Source organism: Rhinopithecus roxellana, chromosome 20 (assembly GCF_007565055.1).
Source record: "Rhinopithecus roxellana isolate Shanxi Qingling chromosome 20, ASM756505v1, whole genome shotgun sequence".
In the NCBI taxonomy this organism is placed as follows: domain Eukaryota; kingdom Metazoa; phylum Chordata; class Mammalia; order Primates; family Cercopithecidae; genus Rhinopithecus; species Rhinopithecus roxellana.
The window spans coordinates 70,526,645-70,544,261 of record NC_044568.1 but is presented as its reverse complement, the minus strand read 5'-3'; the positions used below and the strand labels follow the sequence as shown (position 1 = coordinate 70,544,261).

At 56.0% G+C, this 17,617-nt stretch overlaps 1 protein-coding gene across 1 annotated transcript; it reads right to left on the bottom strand.

Annotated features, from left to right (window-relative positions):
* Positions 1–5,678: 5,678 nt before the first annotated feature.
* Positions 5,679–13,760, bottom strand: PRSS27 (serine protease 27). The gene is made up of 6 exons (XM_010376123.2): positions 13,657–13,760; positions 9,722–9,748; positions 8,940–9,102; positions 7,313–7,584; positions 6,778–6,947; positions 5,679–6,075 (listed from the first exon to the last, which is right to left on the bottom strand). The coding sequence occupies exons 1-6, from the start codon at positions 13,700–13,702 to the stop codon at positions 5,782–5,784; spliced, it is 972 nt and encodes a 323-aa protein (XP_010374425.1). The 5' UTR covers positions 13,703–13,760; the 3' UTR covers positions 5,679–5,781.
* Positions 13,761–17,617: the final 3,857 nt, after the last annotated feature.

Here is a 17,617-nt window from a genome sequence, read left to right as displayed (position 1 = left end):
TTCTGTCCCGCCCACAGGTCCGCCCTGGTAGAGCGCCCGCCCCGGCGACACGCGACAAGCGGAAGTTCCGGTCCGGAAAAGCGGGAAGTCAGGCCCGCTTCCGGCGGGAGCGGAACCGGCGTGATCTGGGCGCTAATGCTGATGGACTGCGGTGGAGACCTGCCTCGCTTTCCCACAAGCGGGGTGCGAGCGCCTGACCCAGACCCTAGCCTTTACCTACACTCTGATCCCAGCTCATGCACCGGTCAAAGGAAGAGCCACACCAGCAGACGTCTACACTCTACATGCTTTTTATTACAAGACGACCGAATATAGGAGGAAAATTGATCATGTGGTAACTACACCTGAAGCACAAATATTTGGGGGGGAAAAAAGAATAAACAGATTCATTAAATGATATGATTAAATCATTGACCCAATAGAAAATTTATTTAATAAGGGCGGGGCCTGGTAGCTCAAGCCTGTAATCCCAGCACTTTGGGAGGTCGAGGCGAGCGGATCGCGAGGTCAAGAGATCCAAACCATCCTGCCCAATAGGGTGAAACCCTGTCTCTACTGAAAAAACAAAAATTAGCGGGGCTTGGTGGCGGGCGCCTGTAATCCTAGCTCCTCTGGATGCTGTGGCAGGAGAATGGCGTGAACCCAGCAGGCGGAGGTTGCAATGAGTTGAGATCTCCCCACTGCACTCCAGCCTGGTGGCAGAGCGAGACTCCATTTCAAAAAAAAAAAGAAAGAAAATTGATGTAATAAAGTGAGAAAAAAGTTTTAAAATATATAGTAATTGTTCACATTCAAGGCTGTACATCAATACATACAACAACGTGGCCCCGAACATGAATTCAATCCAAATAATTCATATATTAGAATTTAGGCCGGGTGTGGCTGGCGCAGTGGCTCAGGGCTGTAATCCCAGCACTTTGAGAGGCCGAGGTGGGCGGATCAGAAGGTCAGGAGTTCGAGACCAGCCTGGCTCGGTGAAATCCCCTCTCTACTAAAAATACAAAAAATTAGCTGGGCATGGTGGCACCTGCCTGTAGTCCCAGCTACTTGGGAGGCTGAGGCAGGAGAATCAGTTGAATCCGGTAGGCGGAGGTTGCAGTGAGCTGACGTCGCGCCACTGCACTCCAGCCTGGGCAACAGAGCGAGACTCTGTCTCAAAAAAAAAAAAAAAAAGAATTTGGCCGCTCGCGATGTAATCCCAACACTTTGGGAGGCCGAGGCGGGTGGATCACGAGGTCAGGAGTTCAACATAAGCCTGGCCAAGATGGTGATTCCCCATCTCTACTAAAAATACAAAATACTAGTCGGGGGTGGTTGTGGGTGCTTGTAATCCCAGCTACTGGGAGGCTGAGGCAGAGAATTGCTTAAACCCAGGAGGCAGAGGTTGCAGTGAGCCAAGATCAGGCCACTGCACTCCAGCCTGGGCGATAGAGTGAGACTCTGTCTCAAGAAAAAAAAAAAAAAAAGAATTTAGCAGGCTGAATTAGAGGCCACCAATAGCCAGCAAATAACCTTATATAAGAATAAAAATACAAAAGTGTATATCCTAATATCATTGCATTATTTGTTTTCATAAGTCTCTTAATTTTTGCTTTGCCTGTACATCACAGTTACAGCTACAGACCAGGTAGAGATTACGCATGTTCTGACTGCCACCCGCCTGAAAGACGTACTAGTCATTTCTCCTATTTTATGTTGTGAAGGAGCAGCTACAGCAGCTCTAAATACTGTAACAATTAAATTTTTGCCAACGTCCAACTTAAAGTCATAATAGAGGCTTTTACCAGCACAATGACCCCTATTTGTAGTCATTCTGCCAGATGGTTAGGCTATGTGGGTTACACGGCTAAAAAAAGATCTGCCTTTTGTAAAAAGTTCCCTGTACATAGTTTAGTGTTTCTTCATATTGAAGAAATGAGTTATGGGGAAAATTCAGGTACACACGTAGCCTCGTTCAGTTGTGCTCACCACAGCCATCTCAACAGATCAAAGTGCTCTTTGTTGGAAACGCCTTCCTCCTCACACCAGTTCTCCACAGGCAGCCTCATCTACAACCCTGCAATTTTGGGCCAGAAGTGGTGGCTCCGAAGTGCCTCCAGCCCCGATTCAGGCACTTGCCACCTGTGCTGCTCAGGCACTTGCCACCTGTGCTGCGTAAGAAGGGACCCCACCCAGTGAGTCAACATAGGTCCATGTCAGGTTTGAAAATAACTGGGGAAAAGTGTATGACAACATCTTCCAGAACATAGTACCTTCACCGTATTCTCACAGCAGCTGCGATCTCTGAAGTCTCAGCAGTGAGCACCCCGGCTCTGTGGACCAGCCAGGCAAGGGGGCCTCAGGCTTCAGAGGAGGGCAAGAAACCAAATTCTGTGCTATTTGGCCATAATCTCTGGTAGAGTGAAGCAGCACTGAACACGGTGCCTAGAAAAACCTCCTGCATGTTCCCCCGTACAATCAATGGACACCAACTAAAGTGGAGAAATGAAAAATCCAACCAAATGTGGGTGGTCTGGACTTGCCGCCAGCCAGGCAAGCTGCAACACTGTGGGCAGGGAGTGGGGAGGAGGCGGCCTGAAATCTACACCAGCTGGGACAACCACGCCCTACAATGAAAAAGCCAGCCTGGCTGCGGGGCTCTTCTGAACCACTAAGGCCTGAAGCAGGGGCGGGAGCGGGGAGACAAATACACTCGGAAAACCCAATCAGCGACATGGTTTTTTTCAAGTGGAGGCTTTGCTCTGCTACTGATTCCAAATGGCCTAATGTACTTTCTGAGTCTATAAACTTAATTACAAATCACTCACTAAGCATGTGGCAAGGTCAGTTCAACACTTGTTATCTCTGCTGACTGTGCAGATGCAAATTCAGTACCATTGTGGACACAAAGTACAAAATTCTGAAAATACCGCCAAGCGCTTGAAAGCCACAGCAGCAGGGATGGCAGAGAGCTGACATGCAGGCGGAGCCAGGTTCTTGCAACCAAAACAAGGAAACTGGCTCTTGGAAAAAATCGGCCACAAATGGATTGCAGCAATGACATCCTCTTAGCATTTAAATAAAGAGCGGTCTTATTCAGACATTCTTTGGAACACACACAGTTTATCAGAAACTGATTTGTTCAGAATCTGCAGGACACAACTAAGGTGGTTCTGCTACTGGAACTCTGAGCATCTAAACATAAGGTTGAGAGAGAGAGACGGAGAAATATATTTAAAATGAACAAACTCTTTGACCTCAAAATACCACTTCTAGGCATCTAAGGGGGAAAAAAAGTAAGAAATCAGAAAATTTTAAGGATATTCATCACAGCATTATTTAAATAGTGGAAAAATCAGAAACCGTCTAAATATTTTACAGTAGGGAAATGGTCAGATAAATTACAGTAAATGGACAACGACTAAACACTACAATTGTTAAAAACGTGTTTCTGAGAAACTCATGACATGGGAAAATGCTTAAAACATCAAGTGAGAAGACGAGGCAAACGGCGTGTGTCGGATGTTCCCAATTTAGTTGAAAAAGTGAACAAATGGCGGGGCAGGATACAGGCCAAAATGCTCACAGTGGTCTTCTCTGGGCGGCGAGCCTACAGCTGATCTCTTGTCAGAGACAAATGTCAGTTTTGAGTCACCCAGAGCCCTGTGCTGGTGCCTGGGGGTCTGTGCCATGGGACAGTCTCCACAATTCCTCTGAGGAAGGGCCGCAAATCCCACAGTGTGTCCCAAGAGGGCTGGAGTAGGTGGAGTCCCCAGCGGCTGTGGCATGATCAGCCATCTCTCTCAAAACGAATTGTTAACAAGCCTTCCGTAAGTTAAGGTTCCACGTGGTAGCCGTGGTGCAGAGCCATTTCACTAGCGTGGAGAGGCTTGTGCTCCACACCAGGACTGCCCACCGCCCTGGCTGGGGCCAAAGAGGGGAGAAAAGAGTCCCTCAGAAGCCAGCCCCCAGCTGTGTCCCAGAGAAAGGCAAGGCACCTGGGGCACCTAGGCCGGCAGCGACCACAGCCTCCTTCCCCTTTGTGCCGAGAAGCCACACAGAGTGTGGTCCTGACATTCCACCTGTCCTTGCCCACATGTGGGGAGGCACATGGCCCCAGGTCTATTAAACAGCAGGTGAAATCTTCCTCACCTTGGATAAACCCACAACTGTAATTCCATGTAAGCATGTCTGTGTGCACACACATGGTACCCCACGTTCCACCGTAGAGTGTAAGGCACCTGCATGCCAGGTGATGGCTCTAAGGATGTGCTAGATAAAACTGGAGTTGACATGAGCAAGCACAGGGTAAAGAAAGAAAACACACGAGCCTTTAAAAAGGTAAGAGATGCCGGGCGCGGTGGCTCAAGCCTGTAATCCCAGCACTTTGGGAGGCCGAGACGGGCGGATCACGAGGTCAGGAGATCGAGACCATCCTGGCTAACACGGTGAAACCCCGTCTCTACTAAAAAATACAAAAAACGAGCTGGGCGAGGTGGCGGGCGCCTGTAGTCCCAGCTACTCCGGAGGCTGAGGCCGGAGAATGGCGTAAACCCGGGTGGCCGAGCTTGCAGTGAGCTGAGATCTGGCCACTGCACTCCAGTCTGGGCGACAGAGCGAGACTCCGCCTCAAAAAAAAAAAAAAAAAAAAAAGGTAAGAGAAAGGGGCTGGGTGAGGAGAAAGGTGGTGACCCACAGAAGGGCTTGGCTGTCATTAGCTCAGGCAATGGCATCGTCAGCTGTCAGCTGCCAGCTCTGGCTCTGAGTCCCTAGTTCTGTGGCTTTGGAGGTTAAGGTGGAGCTTGTCAGTGACGCCCAGGAGGTGGTGGTTCTATCCAGAGGAAGAACACACGGAAGAGTCTAGGGACCACTGGGCAGCCCTTGGGGAGGTGGGTCAGCCCCAGCGGGGAATTCCTTCTGTTTTGCTCCCCATGGTGTCCCCAGGGCTGGTCCCCAGCAGCTGCTTGCTGAGTGGGTGTTGGTTTGATTCCTCGGTGAATACCCCGGGCCTGATTTCTTCCTGGCGCTGTGCAGGCCACAGTGCCTGTGTGCATGTGCACAGGTGTGTGTGGGTGTGATGTACTCATGTGCATGTCCAGCCTAACCCCCTTGCCACCACGTGCTGCTCTGGACTCTGGCATGGGGGTGGAGACTGAAGAATGGGGTGGAGGAAGAGGAGCCAAGAGTCAAAGGGAGACACCAGGGCACAGGGAGACGAAGGGTGCCAGGAGCAGGAAAGCACGGGTGTGGGCATCCACCCGAGGGAACAGCTATCACCACTCCTGCTGAAGTGGTTTAGAGAAGTTGGGTGGCACCGAGACATGGGCAGCCAGAAGTGCAGGCTTGGGAGGCTGAGGTGCCCCTGCCCAGCCAGCCCCTCCATGCCCTGCTCTCCCCCAGGCACGGCTCCTGCATGGCCCTGAGGGTCCTTCCACCTGTGTCCGTCGCTGTACCCAGTGTCCACCCTGGGGCGGCCTTCAAGGTGAGGGAACAGGGGAACAGGTGGCAGCAGGGGGCCTCCTGTGCGAGGCCCATGACAGGGGTCCCATGCTCTGGTGCTGCCCTCGCCTCAAACACCAGCTGCAGCTCCCTTCTGCTGATTCAGAGATGACCAGAGCCCTCCACATCTCCTGCCTGGGCCTTGCTCTGCACCTCACAGCTCCTCACCCGCTGGGGTCGCCCAAGGATCCCCACGTGGGCAGCTGGCACACAGGCTGGGTTTTTATTGGAGGAAACATAAATAAAATAACTGTGTTTGAGAGGGGAGGAAGGAGCATTATTTACAAATGAGTCTGGTGGGGCTCAGAGGTGCAACAGCAGCGCTGGGAGAACCAGCAGGATGGTGTGGGCAGCCAGGCTGGGCGCAGAGCTCTGCTCAAGGGGCTGCTGGCCCCGAGGGTCTTGCTTCTGGCCACCCGACCTGGCTGGCTGGAACTGCAGTGTGGGGATGATCTGATGGATCCAGTTGTGGTGGGCGGTGACACGGATGTAGACACCTGGGCGGTTCTGCCGGGCGCAGCCCTCACCCCAGCTGATCACCCCGGCCTGCAGCCATGACTGACCCACGAGGCACACCAGGGGGCCACCTGAGTCGCCCTGTGGGGGATGCAGAGGCACTGTCAGCCCACCTTGAGTTCCCAGAGACTCATTTGCAGCCGCACAGGAGGCATGTAACTCCACACTGGACTCCTTCTCTCCATCCCAGAGCCTCCCTGCCCGGCTCCCCCTCCCCTGCCGGTCGATTGACTAGAGTGCCTATTTCTTCAGTGTCCCCAGATCAACAAGGGGGTGTGTGCGTTGAAAATGCAGTTTCCTGTGCCCCACCCCAGAACCACTGACTGACCCTCCTGGGGTGGGGTCCAGGAATCTGCTTTTTCTTTTCTTTTTTGAGACAGAGTCTCACTGTCACCCAGGCTGGAGTGCAGTGGCGCGATCTCTGCTCGCTTCAAGCTCTGCCTCCCAGGTTCATGCCATTCTCCTGCCTCAGCCTCCCAAGTAGCTGGGAGTACAGGCACCCGCCACCACGCCTGGCTAATTTTTTGTAGTTTTAGTAGAGATGGGGTTTCACCGTGTTAGCCAGGATGGTCTTGATCTCCTGACCTTGTGATCCGCCCGCCTCAGCCTCCCAAAGTGCTGGGATTACAGGCATGAGCCACCGCGCCCAGCCCCAGAATCTGCTTTTACGAAGCAAGCTGCTCAGCTGGTTGAATGCACAGCCCATGGAGCAGGGCATGATCCCACCCTGCCCTGGGCCCGGAGGCGGGGACTGAGTCCCCGTGGACACCACATTGCTCCCACCTTGCAGGCGTCCTTCTTGCCCTCCTCGAAGCCGGCGCACAGCATGTCATTCTTGATGGTTTTGGGTTGGTAGCCAAATTCGGCGTCTTTGCTGTAGAGCAGGTTGCACTTGGGCGTGTCAATGATGGGCACAGCGAGTTTCTGCAGGATCCGCGGGTTGGGCAGACGGTCTGGGGAGGGTCAGAATGGCCCAGGGCTCAAGACTTCCTCATCAAGAACCCACGGCCCCCGGGAACCACCACTCCATCCTGCCTGCCCTTTCCTCATGTTTAGACTATCTCTGGCCTAGGGCACTGTGGGGCAGACATCCTCCCTCCTTCCAGGCAGCAGGCTGGGCCCTTTCTGTCCCCGTCTCCCTTCACCCCCTCTTCCTTCTTGGTCTGCTGCTGCTCCCCTCAGCCCCATCTACGTGAACAGAGACCTTGTGTGTGTATTAATACAGCAACAGGAAGACTGTGGGTTCAGAGTGGCCCCCAAGACGCCCTGGGCCTTCTTGAGGCACATCCCTCATTATTTCCCAGCCCTGTCTCCTTACCTTGCTCACTGGAGCTGCCCCAGCCAGTGACCCAGCAGTTCATGCCCGTCTCAAAGATCACCGAGGGGTCGGGCAGGCACACGGGGAGGATGTAATTGGTGAGGGGCACTGGTGCCTCCAGCTCCACCAGGGCCACGTCGGCACTGGAGGCCATGCCCTGGTACAGGGGGTTGCTTTCCACCCGCCTCACCCGGGCATACACAGCGTGCGGCCCTGGCTGCACTAGCTGCCTTGCCCCCAGCAGGACCTGGTACAGGGACGTCTCAGAGGTGCTGGCGGGAGAAGCAGAGAGGCCGTGTGAGGCTGCCCTTCATGTGGGGACAGGCCTGGGAGGGGCTGGGGCTCCTTCTCTGGCCACCACCGTGCCCCACACCTCTCTCTGCATGCTGTCTTTGAGAGCCATCTCTAGGACAGCCAGGTGCAGCAGTGATGCATGTTTATGTTGAAGCCAGACCGCCCTACTCAGATTTCCACCTCCACCCCTGGCCGCTATGTGACCTTGGGGAAGTCACCTAACAAGTTCTCTGTGATGCAGCTTTCGCACCTGTGCTGTGGGGACAGTCTCAGTGCCTACCTGAAAGGCTGGATGGGAGAGAACCACCCTCCAGGTGCAGCAGGGCCAGTACCACCTGTGGGCCTCTGGCAGGTGACCTGCCCTCTCTCAGCCCGAGTTTCTGATTTCTTTTTCCCCCTAGAGACAGAGTTCTCATTCTGTCACCCAGGCTGCAGAGCAGTGACGCAATTGTAGCTCACTGCAGCCTCCAACCCCTGGGCTCAAGCCATCCTCCCACCTCAGCTTCCTGAGTACTTGGGACCACAGGCACCACTGCACCTGGGTATTTTTTTTTTTTTTTAATTTTTAGTACAGACTGGGTCTTGCTATGTTGCCCAGGCTGGTCTTGAACTCCTGGGTTCAACTAATCTGCCCGCCTTGACCTCCCAAAGTGCTGGGATTACGGGCATGAGCCACCGTGCCTGGCTGTGAGTATCTGAATTTAAGATGTGGGGTTTTTTTTGTCATGATACTCTTTTAAAGATCAAGAAGAAAAAAGAAAAAGATGTGGGGTTTAAAATAATTAGAGCTGTGGTGGTGAGGTGTGAGGTGAGGAACTTGGGACACACGGAAGGTGTTGGGCCAGGTGGTTCATATGCAGCAGAGGGCTGGGTGGCCTGGCCTCTGCTCAGGGCTTTCTGGGGTGGCTCAGGTGGGTGAGGGGAGGAAGGGCCATTCTGTCTGGTCCTTGGGCTTTGTGAGCAGAGTTCCTCCCGGGAAGAGTGTCGTGGAGCTGAGGTGTGTGCGGGATGGGGAAAGGACAGGACAGGCCGGTGTGCAGAACCTGCCGGCGGCTTCCGCAGGGACCCACAGGGAGTGGGTGGAGGGGATGGAGGGGGTTAGAGGCCTTACGAGGCGCCTCCCGCGGGCCGGAGCAGCGGTTGCAGTTGGAAGTTAGCCCTGGGGTTGGACCTAAGGGAAGCATCTGGCTGAAAAGGAGGCGGGGCTGGACAAGGAGCCCCCAGGGAGGTCACCCGCAGGACTTGGCGCGGCGGGCGCTGTCCGCGGTGCTGAACCGGCCGCGCGTGGGGCGCTCTCAGCGCTGTGGGCGGGGGCAGGGGCGGGCGGACTCACTTGGGGAAGCAGTGCGCGGCCGTCAGGACCCACCGCTCCGCGATGAGGCTGCCCCCGCAGAAGTGGCTTCCGTTGCGCTGGATGCTGACTTGCCAGGGCCACTCGCCCTCCTGCGCGTCCTGCCCGCCCACCATTCGGTTCAGCATCCTGGTGTGCCCACAGGCTGGGGGAGCATGGGGAGTGGGTGGGGGCGCTCACTGGGGCTGGTTCCATGGCCGAGGCCCAGCCCTCAGCCTCACACTCCAGTCCTCCGCCCTCCTGCCCCTGACCTGCCCTTAAGACCCTGGGGAAGTCCGAGGCCTGAGCTTCGGGACAGCCTGGGATACAGGCAGACCCTCCCCAGTTGCCCCCCGAGTCTGGGTCTCCTTGCGGGGAAGGGCAACCTAACAGCTGCCTCTTGGGAGCCACGGAGACACTGAGACAACCCGGGAAAGGGTCTTGTCCCAGGGCCTGACCCAAACAGGTGCCTGAAAAGATGGAACGGGTGTCATGCCCTCTGCAAGGGAGCCACCCAGAGGGGGCCAGTCACTTTTCAGAGTGATCTTCATACCCCGCCGCCCTTGTCCTGCGCTGCGCCTCAATGCTCTGTGCTGGCCATCCTGCTCCCATGTGGACCTTCCTCCTCCTCTCCTTTCTGGGCTCCAGTTCCACGCAGCCCCCACTTTCCCCTCCTCTGGAATTCTCCAGTGCCCTGTGCGGTCCGAATTCCCTCTGGGTGTGAGTGTCCCTGGCTCAGTCCAGCCGGCTCCTGTCCCTCCCACCCCAGGGCCTTGGGTGCTTACCTGTTGCTGCCTTGGCCACCGGAGACCCTGGAAGTGAGGAGAGGGTGATCAGCCAGGCAAGCTGCAGCCTGGCTTACCCTCCCCAACCACGCGGCCCCTCTCCACTGGCCCTCCCCAGCTCCGGAGGACTCCAGAAGGACAATCCACAGAGGGACCTCACAGGAGAGCCCAAAGGCCTGCAGTTTCCCCCCAGGGCTGGCTCTGCCATATGCTCAGGCCCAGGCCCATGGGCCAGAGCTTATCTGCAAGGGTGGATGCTCCTTGCCACATGGGGAGCCGGTCAGGAGGTGCCAGTGAAGGGATCCCCAGGCTAGATGTCCCCTTCTCATCCTGGCAAGGGTTCTGTCTCTCCACACTCCCCATCCATCCTTGTCTGGAAGTTTCTGGGGAGGGTCCAGCCTCCAGCCCTGACACTGTGGGGATGGCCTTTTCTCCCGGAAGAGCTTGGAGCAGAAGAGGCCCAGGAACTGTCTCTGCATTGGAGCTGCCCAGGCTCTCACAGTCTGCTCTGGAACGGGCAGGTCTCCTTCCCCAAGTCTCACTTTGGTCCTGAGGCTGAGGCCTGAGCCCCACAGGCTTCTCCCTGGCCTCAGAGGGTAAAGAAGGTACAGTGGTCTGCATTGGCCACCAGAGATCAGCCTTCTCAAGATTCCAGAGTCCCAGAAGCTGACCCCTCTCCCAGGCATGCAGCAGGCTCTGCAGGCGAGACCCAGGACCCCCTGCTGGACTGTGTAAGGGGGGCTTTGGGGCGGATAAGGTGAGGGGCCAGAAAGAGAAGTAAGGTATGGGGTCGTTCAGGGGAACCAAGGATGGGGACATATTTTCTGGGATCCATTGCCTCCCACACCCAGGACACAAAGGACCTCTTGCTGGGCCTTTAACCAAACACTAGAGCCTCTACCCCAGCTTGGAGACCCCAGTCAGGACCACAGTGTACAGCCCCAGGGGTAGCAAAGCCTGGAACTGCCTGTCCTTGAGTCCTCTCACCATCCCTGCACTCTACGCGTCTGATTCTGTGGGGGCAGATTTGCCCGTAGCTGGGCGGGGGGGGAGCGGTGGTTAGAACAGCCACCTCCCCACATCTCGGCCCTCAGCTTCCCCTTAACCCCCAGTGCCTTCCAGGACCCAGGCCAGCTGCTATGGACCATGCCTTCGCTCCGCCTGGAAAAGATAACCAGTCCCCTGGAGTCAAGGGGCTGTGGGGACAGGAAGTGGCCATGGAGTGCTCAAGCACCCTGAGGGTTTTTACGGCATCCTCTTCCTTCCTGTCTGCCTCACAGTCTGGGGGGTACCCTCCCCAACAGCATTGGTGGGCAGAGACACCCCTGGGGGATGCTGGACGATAAGGCAGCAGGCGGCGAGGGGGCAGCTGTGGATGGGCAGGAGGAGGAGGTGGAGAAGGTGCAGGGCAGGCAAAGGGGTGCCCTGCAGATGTGGGGTCAGGAACAATGGGAAATGGAGAGTCTGTCCTGGATGCTCTGCTCATTAATTTGTGCTAATTAGGTGCCCTTTTAAAATGCAAACACCCCCAGGAGGGTTATTCCCTGCCCACCCCCCCACACCCCCACCCCAACCCCTTGCTCCTTCCAAGCTTGAGGATCCTGCTTGCAGAAGAGCGCACACTGTCACGTCTTCTCACCCTCTGGGAGTCTGCAGAAGCTGTGTCTCTATGCTCCCTGCCTGAGCACTGCCCCCTCCAGCGATGCCTCCTCCCCGTGCAGATCCTTCCTTCCTGAAGTAACCCTGTACTTCTCATTTAGGCAGAGTCTTCTGGCCTCTGAGTACTTGCTCCCCTCACCCCACAATCTGGATGCCCTTCCCCTGGTCTCTGTAAGTCCTAGTCTTTTTTTTTTTTTTTTTTTTTTTTTGAGGCGGAGTCTCGCTCTGTCGCCCAGACTGGAGTGCAGTGGCCAGATCTCAGCTCACTGCAAGCTCCGCCTCCCGGGTTTGCGCCATTCTCCTGCCTCAGCCTCCCGGGTAGCTGGGACTACAGGCGCCCGCCACCTCGCCCGGCTAGTTTTTGTATTTTTAGTAGAGACGGGGTTTCACCGTGTTAGCCAGGATGGTCTCGATCTCCTGACCTCGTGATCCGCCCGTCTCGGCCTCCCAAAGTGCTGGGATTACAGGCTTGAGCCACCGCGCCCAGCCAGTCTTTTTTTTTTTTTTGAGACAAAGTCTCGCTGTGTCACCCAGGCTGGAGTGCAGTGGCGCAATCTCAGCTCACTGAAAGCTCCGCCTCCCGGGTTCACGCCATTCTCCTGCCTCAGTCTCCCAAGTAGCTGGGACTACAGGTGCCCACCACTGCGCCCGGCTAATTTTTTGTATTTTTTAGTAGAGACGGGGTTTCACCATGGTCTCGATCTCCTGACCTCGGCCTCCCAAAGTGCTGGGATTACAGGCGTGAGCCACGGCGCTCAGCCAAGTCCTAGTCTTGATCTAGAGATCAAGGCCCAACTGAAAGCTGTCTTCTCCAGGAAGCCTTCCTTGCTGCTTGCATTGTCTATCTTGGAAGCCCCATACTCTCTCTCGAGCTCTCTGTCCTTCTGATGGGAGCTCTGCCTACATCACCCTGGAGCCAGAATCAAGTCTTATCTTAGCCCAGGAGCTCCAAGAAGGCAAGGGATGCATCTGGGGGGCCTGAGCTCAGGGAATGTGTGGAGAGACACAAGTGTGGCTGTAGGGGCTGATCGGAAATGGGTGATGTGGAGAGCTGAGCCCTCCAGGGTGGGCACCCTGTGGGGGCTGAAAGCAACAGACAGGGGTGTCAGGGATGTCGGGAGCATTGTTTGGGGCCTGGGCCTGTGATTCGCTGGTAGGTGCTGGGGATGGTGAAGCCTAGGTCTCTAGTGGGTGCCAGCCAGAGACCTGGTGGGGGTGCCACCTTGGGGCTGGGGGTGAGGACGCATCCAGGAGTCCAGCCTCTGATCACAGCTGTTGGTGAACCAACTGCAAAACTCATTGCCCAAGAGTTTTGGCAATGATCTTGGTTCCTCACCCCGCTCAGGGACAGTCACTGCCTTCCAACTCCTGTGCAGATGGCTTGCTCAGAAGGCACCATCATCCTTGTGCTGGGAGGCTGGGGGGGATGGGGTGGGGGAGGCCGGGCCACTGAGGGGCCACTCTGATGCCCTCCTGCCCAGGAGAACTAGGAAGCCAGGAGTCCTTGCTAAGCTGCAGCCTGGGATGACCCGACCCAGCCCTGGGAGGTGACTTGAGGACAGGGAAGTGTGGTGGCTGCCGGGGTGGCCAGGCTAGCCCAGGAATGTGAGAGGGTTTCCCTGACATAGAGTGTCCTAACCTTCAGGGAGGGCCTGGCAGGTGGGGCCCCCTGGTTGGCACCTGCTATCCCTGACCCAGGACTGGAAGAGGGCGAGGTGGTGCATTGCCAGTTCCTCTGTCAGCAGGGGACAGGGCCCTCTGTCACCTGCACCCCTGCCCCCAGCTCTCTATTGAGCCCGCATCCAGCCTGCTGGGGCTTCCAGGCACAGGTAGCAGCCCTGGCTCGGCCACCCTCCCACCCCAAGGATGATGGTCCAGGCACCTGGAGCCTGAGTTCACATCCTGCACATATGAGGCTTCTGTCCTCACCTAGAGAATGAGGGGAGAGGCTGGAGAGAATGAGGTGGCAGGAAGCAGGGAGCCTGGCCACAGCTGGCACACCAGAGCCCACGGAGAGGCATGGCAGGAGGCCTTGCCCAGTTATGGCGGTGGGGTCCTCTGCGGCCTGTGCGCACACCTCCCACCCTGCCCTCCCCACTTTGGGCTCCCCAGTTGACATATCTAGAGCCTTCCCACCTGCTCAGGGGCAGGAGGGATGGCCTGTCCCACAGCCCTGGCCTGTCCCAGGGAGTAGGGGGCTGAGCTGAAGCCTCAGGCAGTGCAGCGGGGCCTGTTGGGTGACTGCAGCTCCCGGACCCTGCACCTTTGTCACTCACCAAAACACAGCAGCAGCAGGAGCGGCATCGCAGCAGGACGCCTCATGTCCTCAGGCCTGGCTGGGGCACAGGGCTGGGGTCGGCGGTGGCAGAAGTGTTGGAGCACGAGCGAGGTGCAGGCTCCATGAAGTGGAGTTTTATGCTGGAGATGAGCATAGGCCCGGCTATGCCGCCCAACCCGTTGGCCCGGCCCGTCCAGCTCCTCTCCTCAGGAAGGAAGCGCCCAGAGCCGACTCCCCTGTGACCTGGCCCTGAACCGTGAGACCCCCGGGCAGACCCCTCACCCCAGCGCAGCGTGGGGTGTCGTTGGCCTTGGTTCCTGGACCCTGAACTGACCCAGACGCCCCAGCAGACCCCAAGCTGACCACGATGCACGCGAAGTCCGTCCAGCTTCATTCGTTATTATTATTATTATTATTTTACTTTTTTGAGGCGGAGTCTCGCTCTGTCGCCCAAGCTGGAGCGCAATCTCGGTTCACTGTAAGCTCTGCCTCCCGGGTTCAAGCCATTCTCCTGCCTCAGCTTCCAGAGTAGCTGGGACTAAAGGCGCCCGCCAACAGGCCTGGCTAATTTTTTGTATTTTAGTAGAGACGGGGTTTCACCATGTTGGCCAGGCTGGTCTCGATCTCCTGACATCGTGATCGGTCCTCAGCCTCCCAAAGTGCTGGGATTACAGGGATGAGCCACCGCGCCCGACCTCATTCAGTATTTTATTGAGCGCGGACGGAACACAGTGGGGCTGGGCAGCGCTGGTGGGAAAGTCAGGGCCAGGGGTGTTTGTGGGGCCAAGGGCAGGGGAGGCGATGGGACATGGGGCGGGGTCCGGGGATAGCCGCAGCGACCCTCCTCCCGGGACACCAGGCCCCAGAAGCCCCCCAGCCGCGGGCCATCCCGGCCCAGGCGGCCGACTCCGGCCCCGGCTGCCGTCCCTCGGGTGGGATGGGTGCTTCCCGGCACCAGGCGGGGCGGAAGCGGCTCCGGGAAGGCCGGGCCGTGGTGACAGTCTCGGTGTTGCCGCCTGGCTCTGGGCGCGGCGCCGCGGCGTAAGAGGCTAGGGGAGGAAGTTATTTGGGGCACGGAGCTGACGTCAGAGCCAGAGTGGGGCCGGGCCGCGGGGTCAGGGGCGCCGGGCCTCAGTTTCCCCGCCGGAGCCGGGGGTGTACTCGTGGGCGGGGCGGGGCCCGGGCGGGGCTGGGGGTGAGGCCTATCCCGCCTCAGCCTTGTCCGCGCGCGTCGTGGTGCTGCCCTCTGGTGGGCGCGGGGCACGGCGCAGACGTCCAGGGGCGCGGGCGGGGCGCTACCAGCCTCCTCGTCGCGACTCGGGATCCCTGCGCAGCCCTCCCTAGCCCCGCCCTCCCACCTCTCTGCCTCCACCGCCCCCTCCCACCCTCCCCGCCCCTCCCGCTCTAGTCCCTGGAGTTCCCCCGTCGGGGGTGGGAGGCGGGCTGGGCAGTCCCTGGGGGGCTGGAGAGAACGAGGGAGGGCGGAGTGAGAAGAGGAGACTCCAAACGTATTCATTTATTTATTCATTCATTCAGTCAATCATTTCTGAACGGATTTGAGCCCGATACTGTCCCAGGTTTGGGGAATACAGAGGTGACTCAGACTGTGAGGTGTGAGGGAGAGGACAGGACATCATTTAGCAGGTAAATCTCTAATTATAAACCGCGATTGGCCGAGTGCAGTGGCTCACACCTGTAATCCCAGCACTTTGGGAGCTCAAGGCAGGCGGATCACCTGAGGTCAGGAGTTCGAGACCAGCCTGGCCAACATGGTGAAACCCCGTCTCTACTAAAATACAAAATTAGCCGGGCATGGTGGTGGGCGCCTGTGATCCTAGCTACTCAGGAGGCTGAGGCAAGAGAATCACTTGAACCCGGGAGGCGGAGATGGCAGGGACACAAGATTGCACCACTGCACTCCAGCCTGGGAGACAGTGAGACCCCGTCTCAAAAAAAAAAAAAAATAATAATAATAATAATAATTATAAACCACAGAAAGTGTTTCAAAGTGTCTGGGTGACCACATTTCTCCAGCACCCGATGGTCGGGTCAGTGGTGGGCTCTCAGAGGCAGTCTTAGAGCCTCTCAGGTAACTACTTCCTCTTGGCACCTTTCTCTGTGTTCCTTGGTGTCTGCTCCGTAACCCTCCTTTTAAGCCTATTCCTCTAAGGGTGGCTCCGCCTTAAATTCAAACAAGTGACAAAAGTCAAGAGGACGACAGGGAAAGCTGGGCTCCTGAGGAACAAGGCACAGCCACGCCGGCGATTAGAGAATCAGTAACCCAGACTCGCCTGCATGTCCCTGTGCCTAGAGCCCAGGGACTCAAGGCTGAGAACGGGTCCCTTCCTCACAGCAACCACCAAACAGATGAAGAGGGGGTTAAAATCCAGAAAGATTTTTGTTTTTGTTTGTGTATTTGTTTGTTTTTGAGACAGAATCTCACTCTGTTGCCCAGGCTGGAGTGCAGTGGCACAATCTCGGCTCACTGCAACCTCTGCCTCCCAGGTTCAAGGGTTCCTCCTGTTTCAGCCCCCCTAGTAGATGGGATTGCAGGCACGTGCCATCACGTGCAGCTAATTTTTGTATTTTTAGTAGAGACAGAGTTTCGCCGTGTTGGCCAGGCTGGTCTCGAACTCCCGACCTCAGGTGATCCACCCGCCTCAGCCTCCCAAAGTGCGGGGATTACAGGCGTGAGCCACCGTACCCAGCCTGTTTCCACCTTTTGGCTATTGTGAATAATGATGCTTGAACTTGGGTGTACAAATATCTCTTTTAGACACTGCTTTCAGTTCTTTTGTGAATATACCCAGAAGTGGAATTGCTGGATCAAATGGTAATTCTTCATTTAATTTTTTGAGGAATAGGCAAAATGTTTCCCAAATTTTTAAGAGAAAATTAATGACTAAATATTGAAGATAATCCAACTTCTAAAAATACCCTTAATTATTATTATTATTATTTTTGGAGACACAGTCTTGCTCTCTCACTCAGGCTGGAGTGCAGTGGTGTGATCTTGGCTCACTCCATCCTCTGCCTCCCAGGGTGAAACAATTCTCCTGCCTCAGCCTCCTGAGTACCTGGGATTACAGATGCCCACCACCACACCTAGCTAATTTTTGTAATTTTAGTAGAGCCAGGCTTTCACCATATTTCCCAGGCTGGTCTCAAACTCCTAACTTCATGTAATCTGCCTGCATTGACCTCCCAAAGTGCTGAAATTACAGGCATGAGCCACCGCACCTGGCCAGCGGCCCTTAGTAATTAATATTAAAGTCTATTCTGAAGAAAATGCCATTTCGATTGTTATGCAAGCAATCAAGTAAGTCTTACTGATTTCCTACCACTGATATTATAAAGACACTTACTTAACGTAGTGTCTGAAGGAGAAAAAGGGCTCCTACAAATTAAACAAACTGGCTGGGTGTGGTGGCTCACACCTGTAATCCCAGCACTTTGAGAGGCCGAGGTCAGCTGATCACCTGAGGTCAGGAGTTCGAGACCAGCCTGGCCAACATGGGAAAACCCAGTCTCTACTAAAAATACAAAAAAATTTAGCTGGGTGTAGTGGCGGGTGCCTGTAATCCCAGCTACTCGGGAGGCTGAGGCACGATAATTGCTTGAACCCAGGAAGCAGAGGTTGCTGTGAGCCAATATTGTGCCATTGCACTCCAGCCTGGGCAACAGGAGCGAAATTCCGTCTCAACAAACAAACAAAAAACAAAACAAGCAGAACAAATGATAACCCAAATGATAAGGGAAAATTAGTTCAGGTCAGGCACAGTGGCTGATGCCTGTAATCACAACACTGTGGGAGGCTGAGCCGGGGGGATCACCTGAGGTCAGGAGTTTGAGACCAGCCTGGGCAATATAGTGAAACCCTGTCTCTACTAAAAATACAAAAATTAGCTGGACGTGGTAGCGGGCACTTGTAATCTCAGCTACTCGGGAGGCTGAGGTGG